General features: G+C 40.9%; 1 protein-coding gene across 1 annotated transcript in view; it reads left to right on the top strand.

Annotated features, from left to right (window-relative positions):
- Positions 1 to 25,458, top strand: part of tnk2b (tyrosine kinase, non-receptor, 2b) — a 239,002-nt gene that overhangs the window by 41,116 nt on the left and 172,428 nt on the right. Inside the window, exon 2 of the mRNA XM_078206643.1 lies at positions 19,288 to 19,889. Within this exon, the coding sequence (XP_078062769.1) occupies positions 19,833 to 19,889 (57 nt within the window). The 5' untranslated portion in view covers positions 19,288 to 19,832. The remainder of the gene's footprint in view (positions 1 to 19,287; positions 19,890 to 25,458) is intronic.

Here is a 25,458-nt window from a genome sequence, read left to right on the forward strand (position 1 = left end):
CTACTCTATTGAGACTGAAAACTTTTCCTGATCCCTTGGTAAGAACCTTGTCTTGTAACTGTTGTGCAGTCAAGATGCTGGTTGCAAAACAAATCCAGACAGGAGTTTGCTAATCATCTTATCTCCAATAAATAGGTTTGAGAGAGCATCAGAATTTGTGCTGATAAAGCAAAGTTCTTTTGATCCATGTGCAGAATACTTTCAAATGGAAAAGATACAGATCTTATGCATAAGCTATCCTGATGGAACACAAACAAAATACCCATCAGGTCAGGTAGAATCTATGGAGAAGGAAGCTGAGTTAAATTTTCAGCACAAATAAGGTTTAATTATCATGATCCATAGTCTTAAAAATATCCTGTTCTTAAAAGAAACAGGATGCTGCTTTCACCGTGTTTAAAAAGAAAACACTGTTTCGATTGACTGTATGCCTCAGGTTAAAAAATAACAATGTCATCTGATTGTGCAGTTCCAATAGAATTCTATGTTGACATTTCCCCAAGTGCCGTCATGATGGAATTTTGAATCTTGACCGAGTTTCACAAGCTATGGTTATCTCAGCGGGCATTCTGAGTTCACAATTTAATTGACAGTTTAAATGATTAGTATTTGATGTGGCCTCTGAATAAAAGTTCATTTTTATAGGAGCTTAACCACTTGAGGTTTAAAAGCTTTGAATGATTGTTATGAATGAAAGCTTATTTTCCACTATCAAGTGTGTATAAGTGAGAGCTGTGTCACATTATAAATTAATCGTTTTCATCTCCACATGACTTCTGAGGTCTGCCCATTATAGATACTGGGTGAGTACCTACGGAGTTGGCATAGAGAGCATGAAGGACCAGAGGGTGCGGAGCAAGAGTTGACATTGGGTTGGCATGGAGAGTATGAGGGGCCATGGTGGAAGTGGGTGATGGTGTTGTGGGTGAGGGGTTGAGGATCTAACAACTTCTGAAACAATTAGGATAAAGTTCAAAAGAACTAGGCTGACCCTTTAACCAGCTTGTCTAATCCCTGCGAGCCTGTGGCTGTCCGTGCTTCTGGGGTTGCAATGTCCAACTCCATCCCAAACCCACCCCAGTGGGAAAATTGCATGATTCGGGTACTTTTTAGCAGAGTAGGTTCAGTAAGTCAAATTTCCCAGCACGAGCTTCCATTTCAGTTTCAGAAATCTAGTCCTTCGTCTTACAGAGCCAAAGAGAATGGTAATGGGGCAAGAAAAACAAAGAAACAAAAGATGTGCCTAGAATAGATTTGCTGCAGTTGAAAGCAAAAAAAAACTGAAATGTGAAAACAACTTGCGTTTTCTCTCGATTTTGCTTTCAGGCAGGATCTGGGGTTTTCTGCTTTTCGATTAGCTATCTTAAACGGCTCCACATTTCAATATCAACATTCTGTTAAAGTCCTATTTGTCTTAATGGAATAACAACAACAACTTTGATTTATATAGTGTCATTAATATAGTTAAATGTACCAAGGTATCTTATGCAATGTTAGGAAACAAATTTGACACCAGATGTCAAAGGCTTAGTTAAAAATTTAGGTTTTAAGGAATGTTTTGAGAAGGAAGAGAGGTTTAGAGAGGGTAATCCAGGGTTTAGGGTCTCGGCTGCTGAATGCACAGCTGGGGTGATATAGTGATGAAAATTCTGCAAGAGCCCAGAATTAGAGGAGTGCCAGAGATCTCTTGTGGGGCTGGAGGAGGACTCTCCAACTTGTACAGATGCAACATAGAAAGCATTCTTTCTGGTTGTACCACAGCTTGGTATGGCTCCTGCACTGCCCAAGACCGCAAGGAACTACAAAAGGTCATGAATGTAGCCCAATCCATCACGCAAACCAGACTCCCATCCATTGACTCTGTCTACACTTCCCACTGCCTTGGCAAAGCATCCAGCATAATTAAGGATCTCACGCACCCCGGACATTCTCTCTTCCACCTTCTTCCATCGGGAATAAGATACAAAAGTCTGAGGTCAAGTATCGGCTCAAGAACAGCTTCTTCCCTGTTGCTGTCAGACTTTTGAATTGACTTACTTTGCATTAAGTTGATCTTTCTCTACACCCTAGCTATGACTGTAACAGTACATTCTGCACTCTCTCGTTTCCTTCTCTGTGAACGGTATGTTTTGTCTGTATAGCGCGCAAGAAACAATACTTTTCACTGTATGTTAATACATGTGACAATAATAAATCAAATCAAAAAGAGATGGGGTGAGCTCATGGAAGAATTTGATCAAAAAATTAGAATTTTTAACCCAGTAATTTACAGCAAGGTGAAAGCTGAACTCTGAATCCATAAAATGATTGCCCTCTTAATCTGTGATGTTGCAGATCCAGACATCCAAAATTTTATTTTCTTACAGACCATAAATCCATGACTGGCGATTAGATTGGCATGTTAAAATATCAAAGCAAAAGAGCTATGGAATTTCCAGCGTTCATTGGATTATCTAGAAATGATGCAACAGGTTAATGTAAATAAAGCTTGTGGTGAAATAGGAATAGAATACTTAAATGAAAATAAAGAAAAGATAGTGAGAGGAAAATATCTTGTTCCCCTCCCAAAAGCATTCTGCTAAAGGTAACTGATTCACCAGGTTGCTGTTGAGCAAGCAAGTACGTGCACAGCAAAGGGCAGAACACATGTCAGTGCAGGTGCTCAGAAGTTCTGCAAACTACAGCAGCGAGTGTGTATCAGTAACAGAACAAACATGGAACAGTGTTTTGCAATGCAGCTTATTACTGAAGCTAACCATTGACATATGCAGCACGAAAACTAAAATTTCAATAATATACAGTTCACTGAAAAATACAACTTTACTGTCTAAAACATTAATGTATTTTACTGGAAGTTGTAATGTTTTTTAAATTTTGTTTTTCTGTCTCTCTTCCCCTTTCCTAAAAGAAACCCCTGGAAAAATATTGACAGATGTGATCCTGCAATGTGGTTGACAATGGGAAATACTTAATAGTATTGGTAATCAATTAAAAATTATATAATTGAAAGTGGGAAATGAGATTTGTCTTGGGTGGGTGAAATTTATTTTACATTGCAGAATAAGTTACTGGGAGGTGGAAGAGGAAATTAAGTATATTCCTGGAAAGGATTGTAGGATATAGTGAGAAGACAGGGTTGGCATCAATCATGAAAGAGTGGAGTGGGCTTGTTGAATGTAATATCTTTTTCCTTTACCTCTTATTGCTATGCAGTTCTTTGGTCATTAGACTCATAACAATTAAACTCATAAGAGCTGCTACAGCTAGGAGGAATGATCTTTCTAATTCCTAATTCATTGGGATAGCACATTGTGTGGTCAGCAATTTGAAGCAATGTGATATTAAAACTCATGAGTTTAATCTGGGCCTAAACATGTTCCGATGTTCCCCTTTATGCATCTACCTTCCCTTGTGCTGTTAGTCCAGGACTGCTTGACCTTCACTCAACCCTTGCTCTTGATTGCATTGATGAAATTTCTAGTTCACTGTGCTGGGAATGACAAGTGAACTTGCATTTCATATTTTTTGGTGCAGATCATTTGAAAAGGCAATATGCTGGGTTTGCTGCACTATTATCTGCATTGCAAGTTATCTCCTGAAAAAAGCAAAACTTGAAGTAATGTCAGCTGTATAAAATTTAGGATTTGTCAGTGAGTAGAAAGCTTTTCCTGAAAACCGAACAAACATTTTTCAGGTGCGTGTGCTTGAGAAGCATGTTTTGTGCACGTTTTTGAGTTTAGAACGATACAAGATGGTGCTGCAATAGTTAATGCTCTTGTCTCTCAGAGATTCCAAATAATTGTACACTAATTAAATTAAATATAGAAAGTAAATGAAAGTGTCCTTCATGACTTGTCATCAATGCAAGCTTTGTGTGCATTGTCTACTTCAAATTGCTGACCACACAATGTGTTATGCCTATGAATTAGGAATTAGAAATATCATTTGCATTCCTCCTAGCTGTAGCAGCTCTTATGAGTTTAATTCAGTGGCTGAATGTACTCTTATTAAGGAGGAAAGCTTCCATTTATTGACTCTGCACATTATTTTAAAGTGTTGATGTGTGTACATGGGTTTTCATCGTTCTTATTTCACACTCTCAACAATGGCTGAGACAAGACATTCTCCTAGTGCCTTGACCAAGAGCTAATTAAATGTGTGTCGAAACTGTGGCAAATGCATTCAAGCAGAAAACAGCCTTTGGATTTGAACATGCAGTGACCATCTGGCAAGGCAGCCAGCCTTTTGTCTGCTTTCTACTCGCCCTTTCTGCTTTGAGGATCTAGTTCAGACTATTGGCGCTGTGGCAAAAGAAATTCTGCAAAGCAACATTTTGCCCTCTTCTGTCGCACATACAGCCTGTCATGTTATTGAGATAGCTGCATTCAATGTACTCATTTAGATTCAATTATGAGCATGCTTTTTTCATGTAGGATCTGGTGCACAATCTGGCAAATGCTGGTGAATTGCATTATTTTCAGATGGTTCCAGTGTATCTTATGATGACATACATTAATGTGTTAGCCAAGTATATTAAGAGCTATTCCATGTGTGGTTGTGGTACTCTAGAGGCTACTAGAAAGTTGTGTCAGTGAAGGAACATGAGGGAAAAAACCCGTATTTGTTGGACAAGAAAACCCTGGGCCCGCAAGTGGTAATCACCAGTAAATTGCCACTCCGGAGGGACTTGCCTGCACTGGAATTGCAGAGCTCATCTCACTTGACTTGGCTCACTCAAAGCAAGAGATAAGGCTGAAGTATTGGCAGCAATCTTCAGCCAGAAGTGCCGAGTGGATGATCCACCTCGGCCTCCTCCAGTGGTCCCCAGCATCTCAGATGCCAGTCTTCAGCTAATTCTATTCACTCCACATGATATCAAGAAACGGTTGGAGGCATTGGATACTACAAAGGCAATGGGCCCTGATAACATTCCGGCAATAGTACTGAAGACTTGCGTTCCAGAACTTGCCGCTCCCCTAGCCAAGCTCTTCCAGTACAGTTACAGCACAGGCATCTACCCAACAATATAGAAAATTGCCCAGGTATGTCCTGTACACAAAAAGCAGACAAATCCAATGCAGCCAATTACCGCCCAATCCGTCTACTCTCGATCATCAGTCAAGTGATGGAAGGGGTCATCAGCAGTGCTATCAAGCAGCAGCTGCTCAGCAATAATCTGCTCAGTGATGCCAGGTTGGGTTTCGCCAGGATCACTCAGCTCCTGACCTCATTACAGCCTTGGTTCAAACATGGACAAAAAAGCTGAATTCCAGAGGCGAGGTGAGACTGACAGACCTTGACATCAAGGCCGCATTTGATCGAGTGTAGCATCAAGGAGCCCTAGCAAAATTGGAATCGATGGGTATCAGGAGGCAAACACTCCGCTGGTTAAAGTCATACCGGGTACATAGGAAGATAGTTCTGGTTGTGGAGGGTCATTCATGTTAGCTCCAGGACATCTCTGCAGGAGTCCCTCAGGGTAGTGTCCTAGGCCCAACAACCTTCAACTGCTTCATCAATGACCTTCCATCTGTCATAAGGTCAGAAGTGGGGATGTTCGCCGATGATGATTGCACAATGTTCGGCTCCATTTGTGACTCCTCAGATACTGAGGCAGTCCATGTTCAAATGCAACAAGATATGGACAATATCCAGGCTTGGGCTGAGAAATGGCAAGTAACATTTGTGCCACACACATGCCAGGCAATGACCATCAACAGTAAGAGACACTCTAACATCCGCCCCATGACATTCAGTGGTGTAACCATCACTGAATTCCCCACTGTTAACATCCTTGGGGTTACCATTGACCAGAAAATCAACTGGACTCACCACATAAACACAGTGGCTACAAGAACAGGTCAGAGGCTAGGAATACTGCGGCGAGTAACTCCCCTCCTGACTACCCAAAGTCTATCCAACATCTACAAGGCACAAGTCAGGAGTGTGATGGAATACTCCCCACTTGCCTGGATGGGTGCAGCTCCAACAACACTCAAGAAGCTTGACACCATCCACGACAAAGCAACTCGCTTGATTGGCACCACATCCACAAACATCCACTCCATCACCGACGCTCAGTAGCAGCAGTGTGTACTATCTACAAGATTCACTGCAGCAATTCGCCAAAGATCCTTAGACAGCAACTTAGTTATCTCAAACACGATACTTGGATTTGAACTGAACCCTTCGCAACCTCAGGTAGCCTCAAATTGCTTTCCAGGCATTGAAGTATTTTGAAGTGTAGTCACTGTTGTAATGTAGGAAATGCAGCAGCCAATCTACGTGCAGAAAGATCCAACAAACAACAATGAGATAATAATGTATTTTCTTCATTTAATGTTGATTGAGAGATAAATATCAACGAGACCAAATTGTGCCATGGGATCCTTTACACCCACTTGAAAGGGGCAGACAGGGTCTCAGCTTAACATCTCTTCTGAAAGATGGCAGTTCTAACTCTGTATTGTATTGGGGTGCCAGCCTGGATTATGTGCTCAAACCTCTGCAGTAGGCATTTGAACCTACAACCTTCTGAATGATACCAACTGAGCCTCAGCTGTACCACGTGATAACATGTAATCTCACTGCTCGCTAGCCCCTAGTTCAACAGGCATCATATTTGAATCCAAAATTGTTTACTGTACTGTCAACAATGAAATAGCCCTTGGCAAACAGGCATTTTGCTGATTTCAATGACTCTCTCCTTCTCTAATGCACATTTAAAAGAAACTGTACAAAAAGCTTAATTGCCTGATAAGAGACAGAGGATATTACATTTCAAGGCTAATGGGGTGGTGTTTATGTCATGGATTGAAGGAATCTTCTCATTTTTCCCTGCCGCCCCAGTGTAACCATGTGGTGCACACTGCTGCCTCAGTGCCATTCTCCCCGAGTCTGTGTGGGTTTCCTCCGGGTGCTTCGGTTTCCTCCCACAGTCCGAAGATGTGCAGGTTAAGTGGATTGGCCATGCTAAATTACCCCTTAGTGTCCCAAGGTGTGTAGGTTAGGGGGATTAGCAGGTTAAGTATGTGGGGTCATAGGGATAGGGCCTGGGTAAGATGCTTTGTCATTGAATAGGTACAGATGCGATGGGCCAAATGACCTCCTTCTGCACTGTCATGATTATGTCTTAAAGCTCTGCTGCTAGATATTAAAGTTGGATCAATTGTAACTAATTTATGATGGTTTCATATGAATTCAACAACTGCCCGAGTGGTTACAAGGGATTAACATAACTCGCTTGTGGCACATTTACCTTTACAAAATACTTTATTTTAAAATTTGTTTTTAGTTGAGTAGTGCTTTATAGGTAGCTCATTTTGTTACCTTGTCCTATTGGTAATCTTGGATTAGCTGGAGCGAATGGAGGTTGTGTGTCTCAGGTGCAAGGATGAGGTAAGAGCACAACTGAAGCAGGGATTGGCAGCCATTCCATCCCTATATCTAGTACAAAACAAATTGCAGTTGTGGGGAGAGGGGATGGGGTTGTCCTGTTGATGTTTTCCCCTCCTTGCCTGAGGTACAAATTCATGTTGGGGAATACTTTCATGGACACCAGATGCTGTCTCAATTACCCAGGTGGCTGTGACAATGAATGTGAGCTGTTCACCATTTGGAGGCCTCAGAGGCTGTTGCACTAATCAGGCATGTGCACTCTCCATTTGAAATCAGCTGGTAATGATCAGGAATAGGAGCTCCGGCTAATTTTTCCAATGTTGCTTCATGCCTTAGCCCATTCATATTGAGCCATGTTGAGCACTCCACCATTGCCCTGAATAATAATTGTCATTCCATTATCATACCAGTTTGCGTCAATACTAGTGCCAACACCTCGGCCTTAGAAGATTCAAGCCTTACTCCAAGGATTTAAACGCATAATCTAGGATGACACCATTGCTGTCCTGAGGAAATGTTGCATTGTAGGCGCAACTGTCCTCTGGATGAGGTGTTAGCTTGAGATTCTATTCAAGTGGCACTATTTGAAGAAGAGCAGAAGATTTCTGGTGTCCAGGCGAACATTTAGCTGCCAGTTCAAACCATAATTTCTTATTGCTGTTTGGGGAATCTTGCTGTATACAAATTGGATATTGTATTTCATTGACGACAGTGATTACATTCATGGCTGAGTATCCTAAACTTTAGGATGCTCTGAAAATCAGCTCGATTGGATATAAAAGCAATTTTGTGTCTTCATTCTTGCTTTTGTCACTTAGAGCTATTCTGGTACTTAAATGAGCTGTACCTTTAAGCCACATAAGAACATAAGAAATAGGAGCAGGAGTAGGCCATCTGGCCCTTCGAGCCTGCCCCGCCATTCAACAAGATCATGGCTGATCTGAAGTGAATCAGTTCCACTTACCCGCCTGCTCCCCATATCCCCTAATTCCCTTATCGATCAGAAAACTATCTACCCGTGATTTAAACATATTTAACGAGGAAGCCTCCACCACTTCAATGGGCAGAGAATTCCAGAGATTCACTACCCTCTGAGAGAAGAAGTTCCCCCTCAACTCTGTTCTGAACCGGCCCCCCCTTATTTTGAGGCTGTGCCCTCTAGTTCTGGTTTCCCTTCTAAGTGGAAAGAATCTCTCCACCTCTACCCTATCCAGCCCCTTCATTATCTTATATGTCTCTATAAGATCACCCCTCATCCTTCTAAACTCCAACGAGTACAGACCCAATCTGTTTAATCTCTCCTCATAAGCTACACCCCTCATCTCCGGTATCAACCTGGTGAACCTTCTCTGCACTCCCTCCAAGGCCAATATATCCTTTCACAAATAAGGGGACCAAAGCTGCACACAGTACTCCAGTTGCGGCCTCACCAGTGCCTTGTACAGTTGCAGCAAGACCTCCCTGCTTTTATATTCTATCCCCCTCGCGATAAAGGCCAACATTCCATTCGCCTTCTTGATCACCTGCTGCACCTGCAGACTGAGTTTTTGCGATTCGTGCACAAGGACCCCCAGGTCCCTCTGCACAGTCGCACGATGTAATTTTTTAATTTTTCTCCATTTAAATAATATTCCAATTTACTATTGTTTCTTCCAAAGTGGATAACCTCACATTTGCTAACGTTATATTCCATCTGCCAGATCCTCGCCCACTCGCGCAGCCTATCCAAATCTCTCTGCAGACTTTCCGCGTCCTCCACGCAATTCGCTTTCCCACTCACCTTCGTGTCATCAGCAAACTTGAATACCCTAGATTCAATCCCCTCCTCCAGATCATCTATGTAAATGGTAAACAATACATACATCTTGTGGAATTCAGAAGTGGAACGTCTTTCGAAATTTCCAGAAGGACTGGATGTGGGTAGGAGGGTGGGGAGATGTTAGCACTAAAACCACTAAATTTTAGCAATAAACAAAATGTGCTCAGCGTGTTCAAGCCATGTTCCATATCTGGAAGTTGCATTACTCCACTGATTGCCAGCATGTCTTATTTTATCAGAAGATCAAATGTCATCAGAACAGGCTAGAGCACAATGCTCAGGTCACCTGACATCATCAGGTAAAGTCATACAGTCACACATTGGGCAACAGAAAGATCCTGCTGCTGATATTAGTTTTACCCATTATCTCTGCTAAACAATTAGCTACCTCCCCCGTTGTAGCAGAGCTGGTATGCCACATGCCAAACAACACTATACTCTTGGCAATGGATTGTCGTTGCATTGCCAACAAAGGAAAGTCTGGATTTAGTGTTAACTGTTTCAAACCTGCAGTTGGGTAGGAGGGGCGGTACCGCAGGATTGTTGGACTGTCGTTCCTACCAACTGTGGCAGAAAAGTCCTGGTATTGGTCGAATTCAGCTGTGGGGGCTTATTAAATTAACTCTTGCAATTACTGTTCTTTTATGTTTCCCAAAAATCACGTGTGTCATGTCCAACACATGGAATACCTGTAAATTATGAGTAGGATCAGAAGTAAGTGTTGATGAAGTATTTTTGAATTTAAAAGTCAGGGAATATTCTAGTCTAGTTCTTGTTTATGATGGAGAGACTCTTCTCGCGATGCTTGCTGTGTTCCTCATTGTAATAACTGGTAATATTTTTAAAAGGTAAATAAATCACCAAATATTTCCTATTCAAACACATCAATTAAAGAATGGCATGTGTAGATCAAACCCTGGGCACACCCTATATTTAACCAATTCTTCTTGTTGTATGAGTGTATATTATTGCTAAAATGTCAGATTTAATTTTTGACATTATATCCAATGTCGGAAGTATTATTTTTCTTGATAATTGATTAATGTAAATCTGTTTTCTTTTAATATACTATTCTATTTTTCATCACCTCTCAAAGATGATGACTCATGAATGCTAGCAGCCTCAGATATTTTACTCATTTGACTATTCTTCAATTGTAAACAGTTCGTGAGTGCCAACCTATTCAGTTTGATGGGGAGGGGCAGGTTTATTACAGCTTAGTTTAAACAAGGATGTACGCAGTTTCCAGTGTTGTAAATATCTGATTTCCTTTGTCAGATGTTTTAGAAATATAGTTTTCAGTTCAGGAATTTGATTTTCTAAAATGTAGATGAACAAAAAACCTGATTGAGAAACTGGTAAGCATCTAGCATGAATACAAATCAAGCAAGACTGGGTTAATTTCAGTTTAAATGTTTTACTATAATGTCAGAGTTAGAAGTGGAAACTTTAGACAATGGTTGACTCGTCTTTGAGCTTTTGGTAGAGCAAGGATCACTACGCTTACTTCAATAAAGGATTTAATTATGTAGACTCCACATGAAAAGAAGCATACAGCAACTTGTAAAAAAGGGAGTTCTTCAGTGGAACCAGGGAGTCTAGAAAGCCGGCTATTACATCTATTAAAGATTTAAAATATTCATGTGGGTCACAGAATCAAAGGATTGCTTTGAAGGTAAAAGATAATTAGTTCACATTTCTGTTTGAAACATATCAAAAGTTTTTCACTTTGCCATGAAGATGGGCAGGGGATAGGAAGATTCCTTTGTTTAATTCATTTGTATGTTTTTCAAGAAAACAGTCAGTTAGCACCTGTTAGTAAACTTGGTAAGTCAGCTGTGGGACCAGAAGTTGTACAGCAGCTGTGGGAGCCGACTGGGGAAAAAACAGCCCATGTCCATCCAAAGCCCAAGAACAAGGAGCAGAGAACCTGATTTTTAAATTGCTAAGCAAGAATGTGATGAAGCCCCAAGCTTGAGATGCTGAGTCCAATTGTGTGATTATAAAGGGGGGTTGGAGGGTCCCTCAACCAGAAGCTAATGGAAAAGTCCCTGTGAAATCTTGTACCTCTCGGAGTAGCTGGACAACTGAGGAGAAATCAAAGTGAATTCCAAAGAGCTATGGCGCACTTTTGGTTTGGCCCCAGGAGAAGTGAATGAACTTTCAAGATCTTGTGACGTAACGTATTAACAAACTATAATGTTAAATTAGCAGTGCTTGTTTTATTTAATTGAAAAATGTATAATAAAGTTTGTTTTTGTTTTAAAATGTAAAATCATGTGGCATAGTCCTTTCAGTTAATTGCTGGATATTCAAATTTCTCTTTACACTTTAACAGTCTCAATCAACGGGAATCGCTAGATAGGCAATGAGAATTGTGAACCCTGGCTGAATAACTTCCCCTTTGCGTTTGGCTCTGACCAGCTAACTTGGAGTCTGTGATTCAGTACTACACTGAGTTGTGCAACATATTTACCTACATAGCATTTGGCAAAGCATGATGTAGTTTTGTTTGATATTGATTGCTATACAAATGAGTTAAATTCGTTTTGACTTCCTTCTACTGTTGTTGTTTGTCAAAACAATAGCAGTTAGGAACAATAAAAAGTCATTATGGCTATCCAATTGCCCTAGTTTGTTCTGTTTAAATCTATGTTCAGAAAATGTTCAGGCTGCTTTCAGCTTCCATGGCCTTGTTGCCAGACCCTTATCTGGTTGCTCTGTTGAATTCCGTGTTTGTTATGAGTGCTTCAGCTGAGACAACATTCCCTGCACCAGGTGGCAGTGAACACAATGTTAATTTTTAAATATCAACTTGTTATCCCTTCGAAGAAAGCTGTTAATCTGAAATGCCAAATAGTCTTCAAGTGATGTCTCCATTTGTAACTTCTGTAGATATTCTTGATTGTGCTGCTTTAAAATGTAGGTTTCAACGATTAGTGGCCATAACTTGAAATTTTGGTCTATGAAAAAAGACATATATTTAAATACGGTGCCTTTCAGTACTTCCCAAATGTCTTAGAGCCAAAGAAGTACTTTGTGAAGTGTAGTCACTTATAATGTTGGAAACATAGCAGTCAATTTGCACACATCAAGCTTTTAAAAATTCATTTGTGGAACATGGACATAGCTAGCTGGTCAGCATTTATTGCCCATCCCTAGTTACTCTTGAGAGGGTGATGGTGAGTTGCCTTTCTGAAACGCTGCAGTCTATGTGCTGTGGGTTGACACACAATACTGTTAGGGAGGAAATTCCAGGATTTTGACCCAGCGATTGTGAAGGAATGGCAATATATTTCCAAATCAGGATGGTGAGTGGCTTGGAGGCTTCCACAAACAATAGTGTGATTATAACCAGATAATATTTTTTAGTGACATTGATTGAGCCCAAATATTGACCAGGGTAGAGGGGATAGCTCCCCTTCTCTTTGAAATAGTGCCAAATATTACCTCTAATTGGAGGGTTAACATGGCATCAAAAGGATGCCACCCCTAACAGTACAGAATTCCCTCAGTACTGCACTGGAGTATCCACCTAGATTTTTTTGATTTCAACTCATGACCTTCTGATTCAGAGGTGAGAGTGCTTCCAACTGAGCTAAAGCTGACAACTGTGCTGTGGTTATATTCATTTAGCATAATGTAGCAAACTTTTGTTCAACCGAAGGATAAGGTTGTTGTCCCTCAGCAGGGAAGTGTTTGTATTTTGTCTTGTTATAGAAAATGTTTCTGCCATTGGTATAAGTTAATTGCAAATGCGTTTGCCTTTCTGATATAATGATCACCTATAAAAAGAAAATCTAGTTTATTCCATGGCAGTTAGTTACCTCATTGTGAGTTCTACAAGGTTGAAATTATTTGTTTTGATTTCCAATGCAACATCGTCAAGGACCATTCTAGAGCAACAGTAATTTTAAAAAATTGATTTATGGGATGTGGGCACGACTGACTAGGCCAGCATTTATTGCCCATCCCTAATTGCCATTCAGAAGGTGGTCGTGAGCTGCCTTCTTGAACCACTGCAATCCCTGAGGTGTAGGTACACCCACAGTGACGTAGGGAGGGAATTCCAGGATTTTGACCCAGCAACAGTCAAGGAACTATCCATATTTCCAAGTCAGATTGCAGTGACTTGGAAGGAAATCTCCAGGTGGTAGTGTTACAACAGTAATACTTGGGTGGGGGAAATTGCAAGATAATCAGAGAATTGTGTTTGAATGGTTGATCTCTGGGTAAAGGTGAGGAGCCAAGGGGTGTATAGGAGATAACCAAAGCGGAAGCTGTACAGATAGTGTTAGAGGTCACTAAATCCTTCTGCTTTTTGCACTTGCTATTTTATTAAGAGGTGGAGTAAGGGGTTTGAAGAAGCAGTTAGTCCCAAAGAAAAGGAATCACTGGGTTGTCTTTCCTGTCCTGGTATGCAGGTTAGGTGGATTGGCCATGCTAAATTGCTCCTTAGTGTCCAAAGATGTGTAGGTTAAGTGGATTAGCCATGGTAAATAAGTGGGGTTAGAGGGATAGGGCGAAGGCGAGGGCCTGGTGAGATGCTCTTTCGGAGAGTCGGTGCAGATTCAATGGGCCAAATAGCCTCTTTCTGCACTGTAGGGAATCTATGGATGATCCTGGGGATGGGATAAATTTTGGCTGAGTAAAGTACCGTAATACTTGATATTAATGGGATGTTGGCCTATATCGCAAGGGGGATAGAATATAGAATATAGAATATAAAAGCAGGGATGTCTTGCTGCATCTGTACAGGGCATTGGTGAGGCTGCAGCTGGAATACTGTGTGCAGTATTGGTCCCCTTATTTGCGGAAGGATATATTGGCCTTGGAGGGAGTGCAGAGAAGGTTCACCAGGTTGATACCAGAGATGAGGGGTGTTGATTATGAGGAGAGACTGAGCAGATTGGGTTTGTACTCGTTGGAATTTAGAAGGCTGAGGGGGGATCTTACAGAGACCTATAAGATAATGAAGGGGCTGGATAGGGTAGAGGTGGAGAGATTCTTTCCACTTAGAAAGGAAACTAGAACTAGAGGGCACAGCCTCAAAATAAAGGGGGGTCAGTTTAGGACAGAGTTGAAGAGGAACTTCTTCTCTCAGAGGGTGGTGAATCTCTGGAATTCTCTGCCCACTGAAGTGGTGGAGGCTACCTCGTTGAATATGTTTAAATCACGGATAGATGGATTCCTGATCAGTAAGGGAATTAGGGGTTATAGGGATCAGGCAGGTAAGTGGAACTGATCCACTTCAGATCAGCCATGATCTTATTGAATGGCGGGGCAGGCTCGAGGGGCTAGATTATCCAATGTAGTTCTAACTTACCTCATGTATTTACATTGTTATTACAACTCCATCTCCTTCAAGTCTTTTGAGTTCATGGGTTCATGGGTTATAAGGTCTGTGTGCCTTATAACCCTTCGATATCTTGTTTGTACTACCGTTGGAGAAGTGGTAGGCTCTGTTGGTTTGGAGGTTGTTTTGGTATTAGGGTATCCTTTCATCCTCTGTTTCCATTCCTTCGTATTGAACCGCTCTTTGATGATTTGGCAGTTGTGGTTTCCTGGGTGGATGAACTCTGTCTTCGTCTACAAAGCAGTTTTCCCCTCCTTTTGTGGTGTGGGTCATGGCAATCTCCCCGTGATAGAAGATGGCCATTCCTGCTTTGAAGATGTGGTTTTGTTTGGTAACCTCACCTTTGGCTGTGTGGTGTGTTCTCAGCAATCAGTAGCTGCTCCTTGGTTCTGGCATCATTTCTGGCACTGTCGTGCTGGCTGGCAGTTGTAGTGTTTGCAGTGTTGACGTTGTCAACAGTCGATGTAGCTGGTGGTTGAAGCTCTTCTGGTTGTTGGTTGTTCTCTTGTTTATCTTTCACTGGAGGAGTCATGGTAATTATCTGAGTGGTTGGCTAGGCTGACCAATGAGGGTTTTCCGGCACCTGTAATGAAAATCGGCAAACCTGCTCAGCAAAGAGAGAAGACATTCCGGAGACTAAACACAGACTGGGTGACTGCTTTACGGAACACCTTTGCTCAGTCCACATGCATGACCCTGACCTTCCCATCACTTGCTGTTTTAACTCACCATCTTGCTCCCATTTCTTTCTTTGGCCTACTGCAATGTTCCAGTGAAGCCCAACACACATTGCAGGAATAGCACGTCATCTTCCAATTAGGAATTTTATAGCCTTTGAACTTTACATTGAGTTCAATGGCTTCAAACCATGAACTCTACTCCATTTTGACTTTTTTTCACAAGCCCGTCTCCTTCAGGGCCATCTGTAACTTGCTTTGCTTTCACAGAGTGCTGACCCTTATTCTGCTATTAACATATTCCGTTACTTTACCTTTATGCCATTATTAGCACCTTCTTTAGACTTTAACATTACCATTAACACTCTGTCTTGTGTCCATGATATCTTTGTCAATCTCTCCTGAATTCCCATCTATCCGAGATCTTCTATTCTGCTCAATCTTCTCCACCCCCATCTCCAACTACATAATCCATCACATTTCTATCCCACTTCAGCTCTGAAGAGTCATACGCACTCAACACATTAACTCTGTTTCTCTGTCCATAGATGCTGCAGACCTGCTAAATTTTTCCAGCATTTTTTGTTTTTACTATTAAAGAGAGAAGACAGTTCAGTGCTGAAGTCCCAGTCAGGATGCTCGTTCTTGTATGAGCTCTTGAGAACTTGCAATTCTGTATGATTTATGACAGTAGTTGTCTTGAAATTTTCTATTGCTTTGAGGAGATTGAGAGCAACACGGCATTGCTGCACAAGAAGACTGGTTATGATTGATGTACATCAGCTCGAAGGGTTGTTTGTAGCTCAACTTTAGTGGGTCCAAAATCACACCTATGACCAGAAGTCAGATTCCTGCAGGCCCATAGAGTGGTGTATCTGTGGTTTAAAGCTGGAGGTTCTTTGTCTGATTGGACTGTAACACTGGCTCCCGTGTCCAATTAAAAGTTTGTGACATGCCGTTAACCAAACTTTCCACAAACCAATGGGAAAATCAAGGATCTTTGACATCACGCTGAAAGCATGGCGATGTGTCCTCTTGATGTTCAGTCTCAACCTCATAAATCATCTTTGAGTCTCCTGTGCATTTAAGTGTTTTGGCCTTGCACAGTTTGCCAAAGTGTCCAATGCTGTTATATTGAAAGCATTGGGCTGAACTTGCAAGACAAGTACATAGATACATGGTGTGGTAAATAATCAAACAAGTAATCTAATGCCTTTTAAAAAAGTTTTGCAAGTATCGAAAGAAGGAAGATAGTTTTGGTTATTGGAGATCGCCATCCTGACTTGGAAATTTATTACTATTCTTTCATTGTTGCTGGCTCAAAGTCCTGGAACGTCCTCCCTAACAGCATTGTGGATATACTTACACCACAATGGACTGCAGTGGTTCAAGAAGGCAGCTCATCACCACCTTCTGGAGGGCAATTAGGGATGGGCAATAAATGCTAGCCTAGCCAGTGATGCCCACATCCCATGAATGAATAAAAAAAATTCCTGTGGTCACAGTGAACCAGTTCTTGGTGTGATATCTTGACTGTGTGGGTGAAGTCTTTTGTTTTAATAATCACCACCACCTTACACTTGTCGCTTCTGATGAATATTGGTGTAATATTTCAAACTGAAGCTAGTATTTCCACTATGAACAGTTAAATGCTGTTCACGGTGAATAGGTAATTTTCTTGATTTGATGCTTAATATGGGAACAGCTTGACTGTGTACGTGTATTTGAGTGAGATTGTTTTGACGTTGTAAATTAATCCAGACATTGCGCAAAATTATTTCTGGCATCTTTGTAACATACTTCTATCGACCCTGTTTAATTTACAGGATGTATTTTGGATGGTTCTTATATTAGTGGGGAAGCCATAAAATGGTTACATTGTGCTTGCATTATAAAATATACATTACATTTGGACATAATGTTGAGTGCATTATGGTTTATCAAATTGCTGTAAAGGAAAATTATCTTGCTTCAGAGATTTAATAAATCTGACATTGATAGTTAAGGGAGTGCCATGTAGAATTAAAAAAATGCAGCATATTTATGAGGGAACTTTCTGAACATGCAGGACAGGAATTGGGTAATCCTGAAATCTCTCGTTATGCTGATGCCTGGTGATGTACCAGAGAATGTTATCTTACGATTTGTGGTAAAGAGCACAACTCTGCAGTTCAAAATTGCTTTTAATATTAATTGGAGCATGTTCTGTTGTTGTTATTCAAGTGAGGATCTCCTTTTAGATATGTACTCCCCCAGTGTGGGTTGACGACAGCTCTTGAAATCCGTGTTGACTAGACAGAACATGATTCTTTTTGTTTACTTCAAAAAAAATGTATTTGTTGTGTTTTTGCAGGCAGGGGCAAGTGAGCTTTGAAGGTATTTATGAGTGAAAGGTCTGCCACCAACGGAAAATACAGGCTTTATTTTCTAGTATAAGTAACTTGCAAAATGTTAACAGAACCTTTTTAGTTTTTCTGAAAATCTCTTTATGGTTTCCAGCTGTTAAAGTACCGTAAACTTTCTATCTTTATTTTTATTTAAATGTTGTTAATATTTTTGTTAACTAATTTCTCTCGTCCAAGCCTCTTGTTCCATATCATGTTCCATTTCATATGACCATACAATTCTCATTCTGGTTGGCAAATCCATCCATGTCCTCGTCCTTCCTTATATTTGTAACCTCCTTCAGCCCCACAATCTCCAATATATCTGTGTTCACTTAGAATTAAAGAATCATGGAAACTCACAGTGCAGAAGGCAGTCATTCAGCCCATTGAGTCTGCACTCACCACAACCCACCCAGGCCCTATCCCCATAACCCCATGCATTTACCCTAGCTAGTCCGCCTGACACTAAGGGGCAATTTAGCATGGCCAATCCACTTAACCCGCACATCTTTGGACTGTGGGAGGAAACCGGAGCACCCGGAAGAAACCCACACAGACATGGGGAGAACGTGAAAACTCCACACACAAATGACCCAAGCTGGGAATGGAACCTGGGTGCCTGGCACTGTCAGGCAGCAGTGCTCACCACTGTGCCACCCTTTTGAACATAGATTTTGAACATCTCTATCTAATTCTAGCCTCTCCTGCATCCCCAAGTTTAGTTTAGTTTAGAATACCTTCCCTATTCCTCTCCTGTTCTCCCTTGCTTTCCTCCTTTAAGACACTCTTTAAAACCAACCTCTTTGACCAAGCTTTTTGGTCATCTGCCCTAATATCTCCTTATGTGGATTGAATTCATACTTTGTTTGATAACATTCCTGTGAAACACCTTTGGACGTTTCATTATGTTAAAGGTGCTATTCAAAAGTAAGTTGTCAGTAATAACAGTATTACTCAGTTACATTGCCAAGTTGTTTAAACACTTCCCTGCCTAATCTAAAAATTGGGAAGATATTCTTTGGACCCTCAAAAAAATTCCAACATAGGATATCCACTGCCTCTTAATTGGTTTTGGGGTTTAATTGTGCACTGAAATGGCTGACCATATGCTATTGTAAGAAGTCTAACAACACCAGGTTAAAGTCCAACAGGTTTATTTGGTAGCAAAAGCCACTAGCTTTCGGAACAGACTGTTCCTTCGTCAGGTAGGTGGGAACTCCCACCCACCCACCTGACGAAGGAATAGCCTGTTCCGAAAGCTAGTGCCTTTTGCTACCAATGAAACCTGTTGGACTTTAACCTGGTGTTGTTAAACTTCTTACTGTGTTTACCCCAGTCCAACATCTCCACATCATATGCTATTGGCCAGTTGCATAGGAATTAGCTGTGTTAGCAGCAGAATTGAGGCTAGCTGTGGTAGCTCTATGCTCCTTTTATTCATGTTATTTATTCTCCTGTTTGTTTTTTAAGGCTTTTAAATGCTGAATAATGGATATTTATTTGTGAATTTAAGGGAGTAATCTGGTATGATTTGGTCATTTTAAGACTCGATACAACCTGCCTTGTTCTGTACACGTACAGGATGATGTTGGTCAATTATTCTGTCTAACTTGTGAATACTTTTATTTTTCTTCTCGCCCATTTATACAGCCATGAACACAACTAAGTTATATGGGTTGGAATCAGCGGTGACTTGCAATTATTCAGCAACATTTTATCAATGGCTGTTTTTTATGACGGTTCGTCCTATGGTGCTCTATCTGAAGGATGATGATCTCAGCCGCCCCCGGCAGTCATTGTAAGGAAATCCGTGTCTTGCAACCTAATACCAAGCATCTAGGAGATTCAAGAAAATTGTTCCCTGCAAACCTCTAGGAACCTGATTTCAGAGAAGACCAGGAGTCAAATGAGTTTGTGAATTCCAACTCCACACCCTCTTCTAAACGTTAGCAGTGAAAAACTACAATGGCATTGTCTTTGACGGATGTCGGTGTTGCTGGCAGATTTATAATTTATTTTTAAACAATGACTTGGCAAAAAGGAAGCAGTTGAGGTGGAAAGAAGCTTTATACGGAAGTGGTTCGCATGCAAATCATTTTGTCTTGCATCTTGGATATAATTCATTAACAGCCCTTGCAGTTTGCATAAAACTGCTTTAATATAGGATTGTGTCACACCCTGTGGAGACATGATTCATGCAGATCTGCCATCAACGAGACTCAATCTGTGAGCATCTAGTGGGAAAGAATAAGGTATGTCTACTTTGTTTTTGGTTCTTGGATTATTATTTAAAACCATTTACCACTTTAAAAAGTTCAATACTAGCTAAGTACTGCTATGTATGTATATGTAACCATGCAGTGTACCACAACATTTCCAGAGTGTGGACCAGACCCACAGAACACAGTTCTAGAAATTGACCATGCCTTTTGCCTCCTACTTTCCTTGTCTTCCATCATAAAAGACATTTATGCAATTAACAAACTGAGGTCAAAGTTCTTTGGGCAGCACCTTTTGAAAGCTTGATGTGTGTATTCTACTAGTATTATTTATAGTAAATAGGGTTTGTTTTATTTTAAATGAGGCAAATGTTGTTTGTTATACAGTGAAAACCCTTGGTCTATTAGAATTATCTCTTAGGTAGTAAGCATTATGTACAAGCAGAACATGTACTACATGACATGACTTCTTTTGATAATCACTTTGCAAATCACTTTAAATCCGTACCCCCTTGTTCTTGATCCTTTTATGAGCAGGAAGAGTTTCCCCCTATCCACTCTGCTCAGCCCTCCAATAATTTTGAACATGTCTATCAAATCTCCTCTTAGCCTTTTTCTGGCCAAGGAGAACAGTCCCAACCTCTCCAATCTATCCTCATACCTGAAGTTTCTCATCCCTGGAACCATTCTTGTAAACGTCTTCTCCACTCTCTCCAATGCATTTGCATCTTTCCTATCATGTGGTGCTTACAACTGTACACAAAACTGCAGCTGAGATCTAACTAGTGTATTGTATAAGTTCAGCATAACCTCCTTGCTTTTATGCTCCATGCCTCTGTTAATAAATCTCAGAATACTATATGCTTTATTAACAGCTCTCTCCACCTGTCCTGCCACACTCAATGGTCTATGCATATATACACCCAGGTATCTCTGCTCTTGTACTCATTCAAGAATTTTGTCCCTTATTTTATATTGTCTCTCCATATTCTTCCTACCAAAAGGCAACACCTCACACTTCTCTGCATTGAAGCTTATCTGCCACCCATCTGCCCACTCCACCAACTTTTCTATGACCTGAAGTTCTACACTGTCCACTTCACAGTTTACAATACTGCCAACTTTTATGTTATCCTCAAACTTTGAAATTGTGCCCTGCATACCAAGATCAAGATCATAGTATACATTAGGAAAAGCAAGGATCCCAATACCAAGCCTTGGGGAACTCCAGTACAAACATTGCTCCAGCCCAAGAAGTATCTATTGACCAGTACACTCTGTTCAGCCAGTGTTGTATCCATTTTGCTGCTGTTCCTTTTATTTGGTGAGCTATCACTTATCTCTCAAGTCTGTTGTGTGGCAATGTATTGAATGCCTTTTGAAAGTCCAAGTACACCACATCAGCAGCATTACCCTGATCACGTGTGGGATTACGGGGATAGGGTGGGGGAAAGGGCCTGTCAGAGAGTTGGTACAGACTTGATGGACCAAAAGGCCTCCTTCTGCACTGTGGAGATTCTATGACCTTTTCTGTTACCTCCTCAACAAACTCCAGCAAGTTAGTTAAACACAATTCCCCCTTTAGAAATCAATGCTGGCCACTGTTTGATCGCTTTCCTATTTTCTCCCTTTTTCTCTCTCCCTTTGATATCTGCTTGGTTGATGAAGAATACTTGTCAAGTGTATCTCCTTACGGTTGCTAATTGACCTGCTACATTTTCTGCAGCATTTTCTGTTTTAGTTTTAAATTTCCACAATAATAACTTGTATTTAAAATGCTCCAAGGTGCTTTATTGGAGTGATATGTGACCAGCTTTGATACTGAACTTCATAAGGAGACATTAAAGCTCAGTTAAGGAATGTCTTAAAGGCGGAAGAGGAGTGGAGAGATTTAGGAAGGGAATTCCAGAACGTAGGGCCTTGCAGTTAAGGCGCACCCACCTGTAGCAGAGTGATTAAATCAGGAATGCTCAAGAGGCCAGAATTGAAGGTACGAATATTTCTTGGAGAATTATAGGTCTGGAGGAAGTTACAGAAATAGGGAGAGGTGAGGCCGTAACTGGATATGAAAACCAGTTTGTGGATATTCTAGTTTTTCTTTTTCTTTTGTCCATTTGATTTAGTGAACATGTGTGTATAGCAGTGGATTTGGGATGAAGGGATGAGTTCAGATCTTATTTTCATGTTTCATCATGTCACTGAGCTGCAAGACTGTGATGTTAACCACATCAACAGCCTAGATTTAGATAGCACCTTTCAAAGTAATAAATGTAATGATGTATATGTAATAACCTCAAGGCACTTCACTGGAACACTATAAAACGAAATGTCACTGAGCCACATTAGGAGATATTAGGTCAGATGATCAAAACCTCAGTCAAAGATGTGGATTTTAAGGAGTCTCTTCAAAGAGGACAGAGAGGTAGGAAGGCCAAGAGGTTCAGGGAGGGGATTCCAGAGCGTAGGATCTGGGCAACTGGATGCACAGACACCAATGGTGGAATGACTAAAATTAGGGATGCTGAAGAGTCTAGAATTAGTGCAGATATCTCAGAGAGTTGTGGGACTGGAGGAGATGGGGGATGACAAGACTATGGAGCAATTCGAAAACTAGGTTGAGGATTTTAAAATCCAATTGCTTGGCCAAGCGCCAAGTCATTGAGTACATGGTGACAATTGAACTGCGCAAGTTGAGATATGGGCAGCTGAGTTTTGAATGACCTCAGGGTAGAAGATTGATGACCATCCAGGAGTGCACTGGAGTAGTCAGGCCTGGAGGTAACAAAGGTGTAAGTGAGCATTTCAGCAGCAAACGAGCTGAGATGAAACAAAGTCAGCCAATTCTCCTAAGGTGAAAATAGGTTTAAGTTTATTTTAGTAGTGTCACAAGTAGGCTTACATTAACACTGCAATGCAGTGACAGTGAACATCCCCTGGTCGTCACATTCCGGCATCTGTTTGGATATACGGAGGGAGAATTTAGCATGGCCAATGGACCAAACTAGTACGGCTTTTGGACTGTGGGAGGAAACCCATGCAGACACTGGGAGAGTGTGCAAACTCTGCACAGACAATGACTCAAGCTGGGAATCAAACCCGGGTCCCTGGTGCTGTGAGGCAGCAGTGCTAATCACTGTGGGTGACAAAATAGGCAATACTTAATGACGACAGATTCAAAGATGAGAGGGACAACACCTGGAGAAAGAATGGTTAACAATATGGGCTACCATGGGGACCTGGACAAGGATTTAGGTGGTCAGCAATTTAGTTGGAAAAGCGTTGAGGGATCAGGAGCTGGATCTTATGGAAAAGATGAGTTCAAAGAAGCTTGAGGGAAGAGAGGAGGGAAACTACAAAAAGATGCAAGTTGAGGGCTAGGACAAGGGGAGCATTCGAGAAAGTTTGACCAGGCCAGCTAGTGGAGAGGAAGGTTGCAACAGCTGATTGGATGGTCTCAGTCTTAGTAACAAAGGTGAACTTCATGCATTTATTCTTGGAGATGAGGCTTGCCTTATATTTGATGGAAGGCTTTTAGCTGTTATCAAAAAGTATTGTTGGGTATTATGTTCTGAAGTACCTTTGAAATGTGTATCATTGGCATATACCATTGCCAGTTCCTGGAGTGCAGACCTAGTGCAACCAGCTGCCAGAATTGTTTAATTCATCTGCCAAGAAGACTTGTTTAAAAAGAATACAAGTTTCCAAGACCTGCTTTGATGAGTCTGGCAGTTGTTGCCACTGGCTGTGGAGGGCTTGGAATTTAGGAATCAGTGCTGGCAGCACCCCGCTGGGCCAAAGTAGCACTTTACTCTGCTTTCATTTCTATAGAAGAATGTACAGACTGGGTAATATTTGTTTAAGTTCTTTGGTTCTGTAATTCAAATACACAATATAAGCAGCATAGATTACAATAATGATATCCTCACTATGAAAATTAATATATCACCACTGAACGATAGTAATTGCCACTTTAAGTATTGTAATGGCACCTTTATTATGTTGCCAACAGCTTCGAATTTGAGCAGTTAAGTAAACACAATGGTGCTGCTGCCTACTGAGATATAAATGCAAAACCAACAAAAGGCGGGTTCCTTGTGGCAACTTCTTTGGTCTATGATGCTAATTGATAGAACACCATTGGGATTTGACAATTTCATCTGCCATTATAAGTTCATGATCCAGTATCAACATGATACTGGGCAGAGGACTGAGGTAGTGATGCATTGTTGAAGGTGCCATCTTTCATGTGGGTTGTGTAATCAATGATTTAACTTGTTCGGGTTGACCTATAATTTTATTTAAATAGCAGGTAATTCTCTTAGTTAAAAATAAATACGGCAGTCGCAGAAACTCTAATTCTGATGTAAATGCCTGAAATGTTAACTTGTCACTTCTCTCCAGACATGCTGTGCCTGAGCTGCTGAGAATGCTTGGAGCATTTTGTGTTTTTGTTTCCATTCTCTGAGGTCCTGGTCAGAAATTGCTCCTTGAATCAACACCAACAAAAACAGTCATGTATTTTCTGTTTGTGGAAAATCAATGCAAATGTTTTTGAAAAGCTTTTTGGCTTTTTTACTCAGTTGAACATTTTGTACTGGAAATAAAGATCGCACTGCAATAAAAACTAAAAAAAATTCAAAATTATATTAAAATTATGTTGTACAGTGCTGTTACAAAGCAAATTGTTCATGTGCTCTCTCTCCTTTTGTAAATCAGTAAACAAATCTTCTTTGTTCAAAGTGACCCAGACAGAGCTGTAAATCCAGATTTCTGGAGAGTAAAGAAGCTTTTTTCACTTAGTCCCCCCCCCCCCCCCCCATTTACAAGGCACAAGTGTGATGGAATCAGGATGTCTTGGATGAATGCAGCTCCAATAACACTTAAGAAGCTTGACATCATCTGGGTCTAAGCAGCCTGCTTGATTGGGATCCCATCTATCATAACCATTCATACCCTCCATCATTGACATAGTGGCAACAGTATGTAATATATACAAGATGCACTGGAACAACTCTCCATGCCTCCTTCAACAGTAACTTCCAAACCCCAAGATCTCTACTACCACCTAGAAGGAAAAGGTCATCAGGCACATGAGAACACCACCACCTGCAAGTTCCCTTTCAAGCCACACAACATCCTGACTTGGAAATATTTGGCTGTTCCTTCACCGCTTAGAATTCCTACAAATCCCTTCATAATAGCTCTGTGGATGTACCTACACCAGATACACTGCAACAGTTCAAGAAGGTGGTTCATCACCATCATCACAAGGGCAATTAGGGATGAATAACTCCCATCCCATGAAAGCATAGAAATATAATTGGTATATTGTATGTTCAAGATATACCTAACAATGTTTTCCATTTGCGGCTGCCCCCTTCTGAAAATTAAGATTTGAACTCATGATGCGTCACCCCAGAAGCTGGGGCATCTAAATGCAGTTAATTGAATGAAATCTGGAATTAAAAAGCTGCTAACTGTAATGGTGGTCATGATGTGGAGATGCCGGCATTGGACTGGGGTGAACACAGTAACAGTTTTAACAACGTTAACCTGGTGTTGTTAAAACTGTAACTAATGGTGGCCATGGAACTATCAAATT

This window comes from Mustelus asterias, chromosome 3 (assembly GCF_964213995.1).
Source record: "Mustelus asterias chromosome 3, sMusAst1.hap1.1, whole genome shotgun sequence".
NCBI lineage: Eukaryota > Metazoa > Chordata > Chondrichthyes > Carcharhiniformes > Triakidae > Mustelus > Mustelus asterias.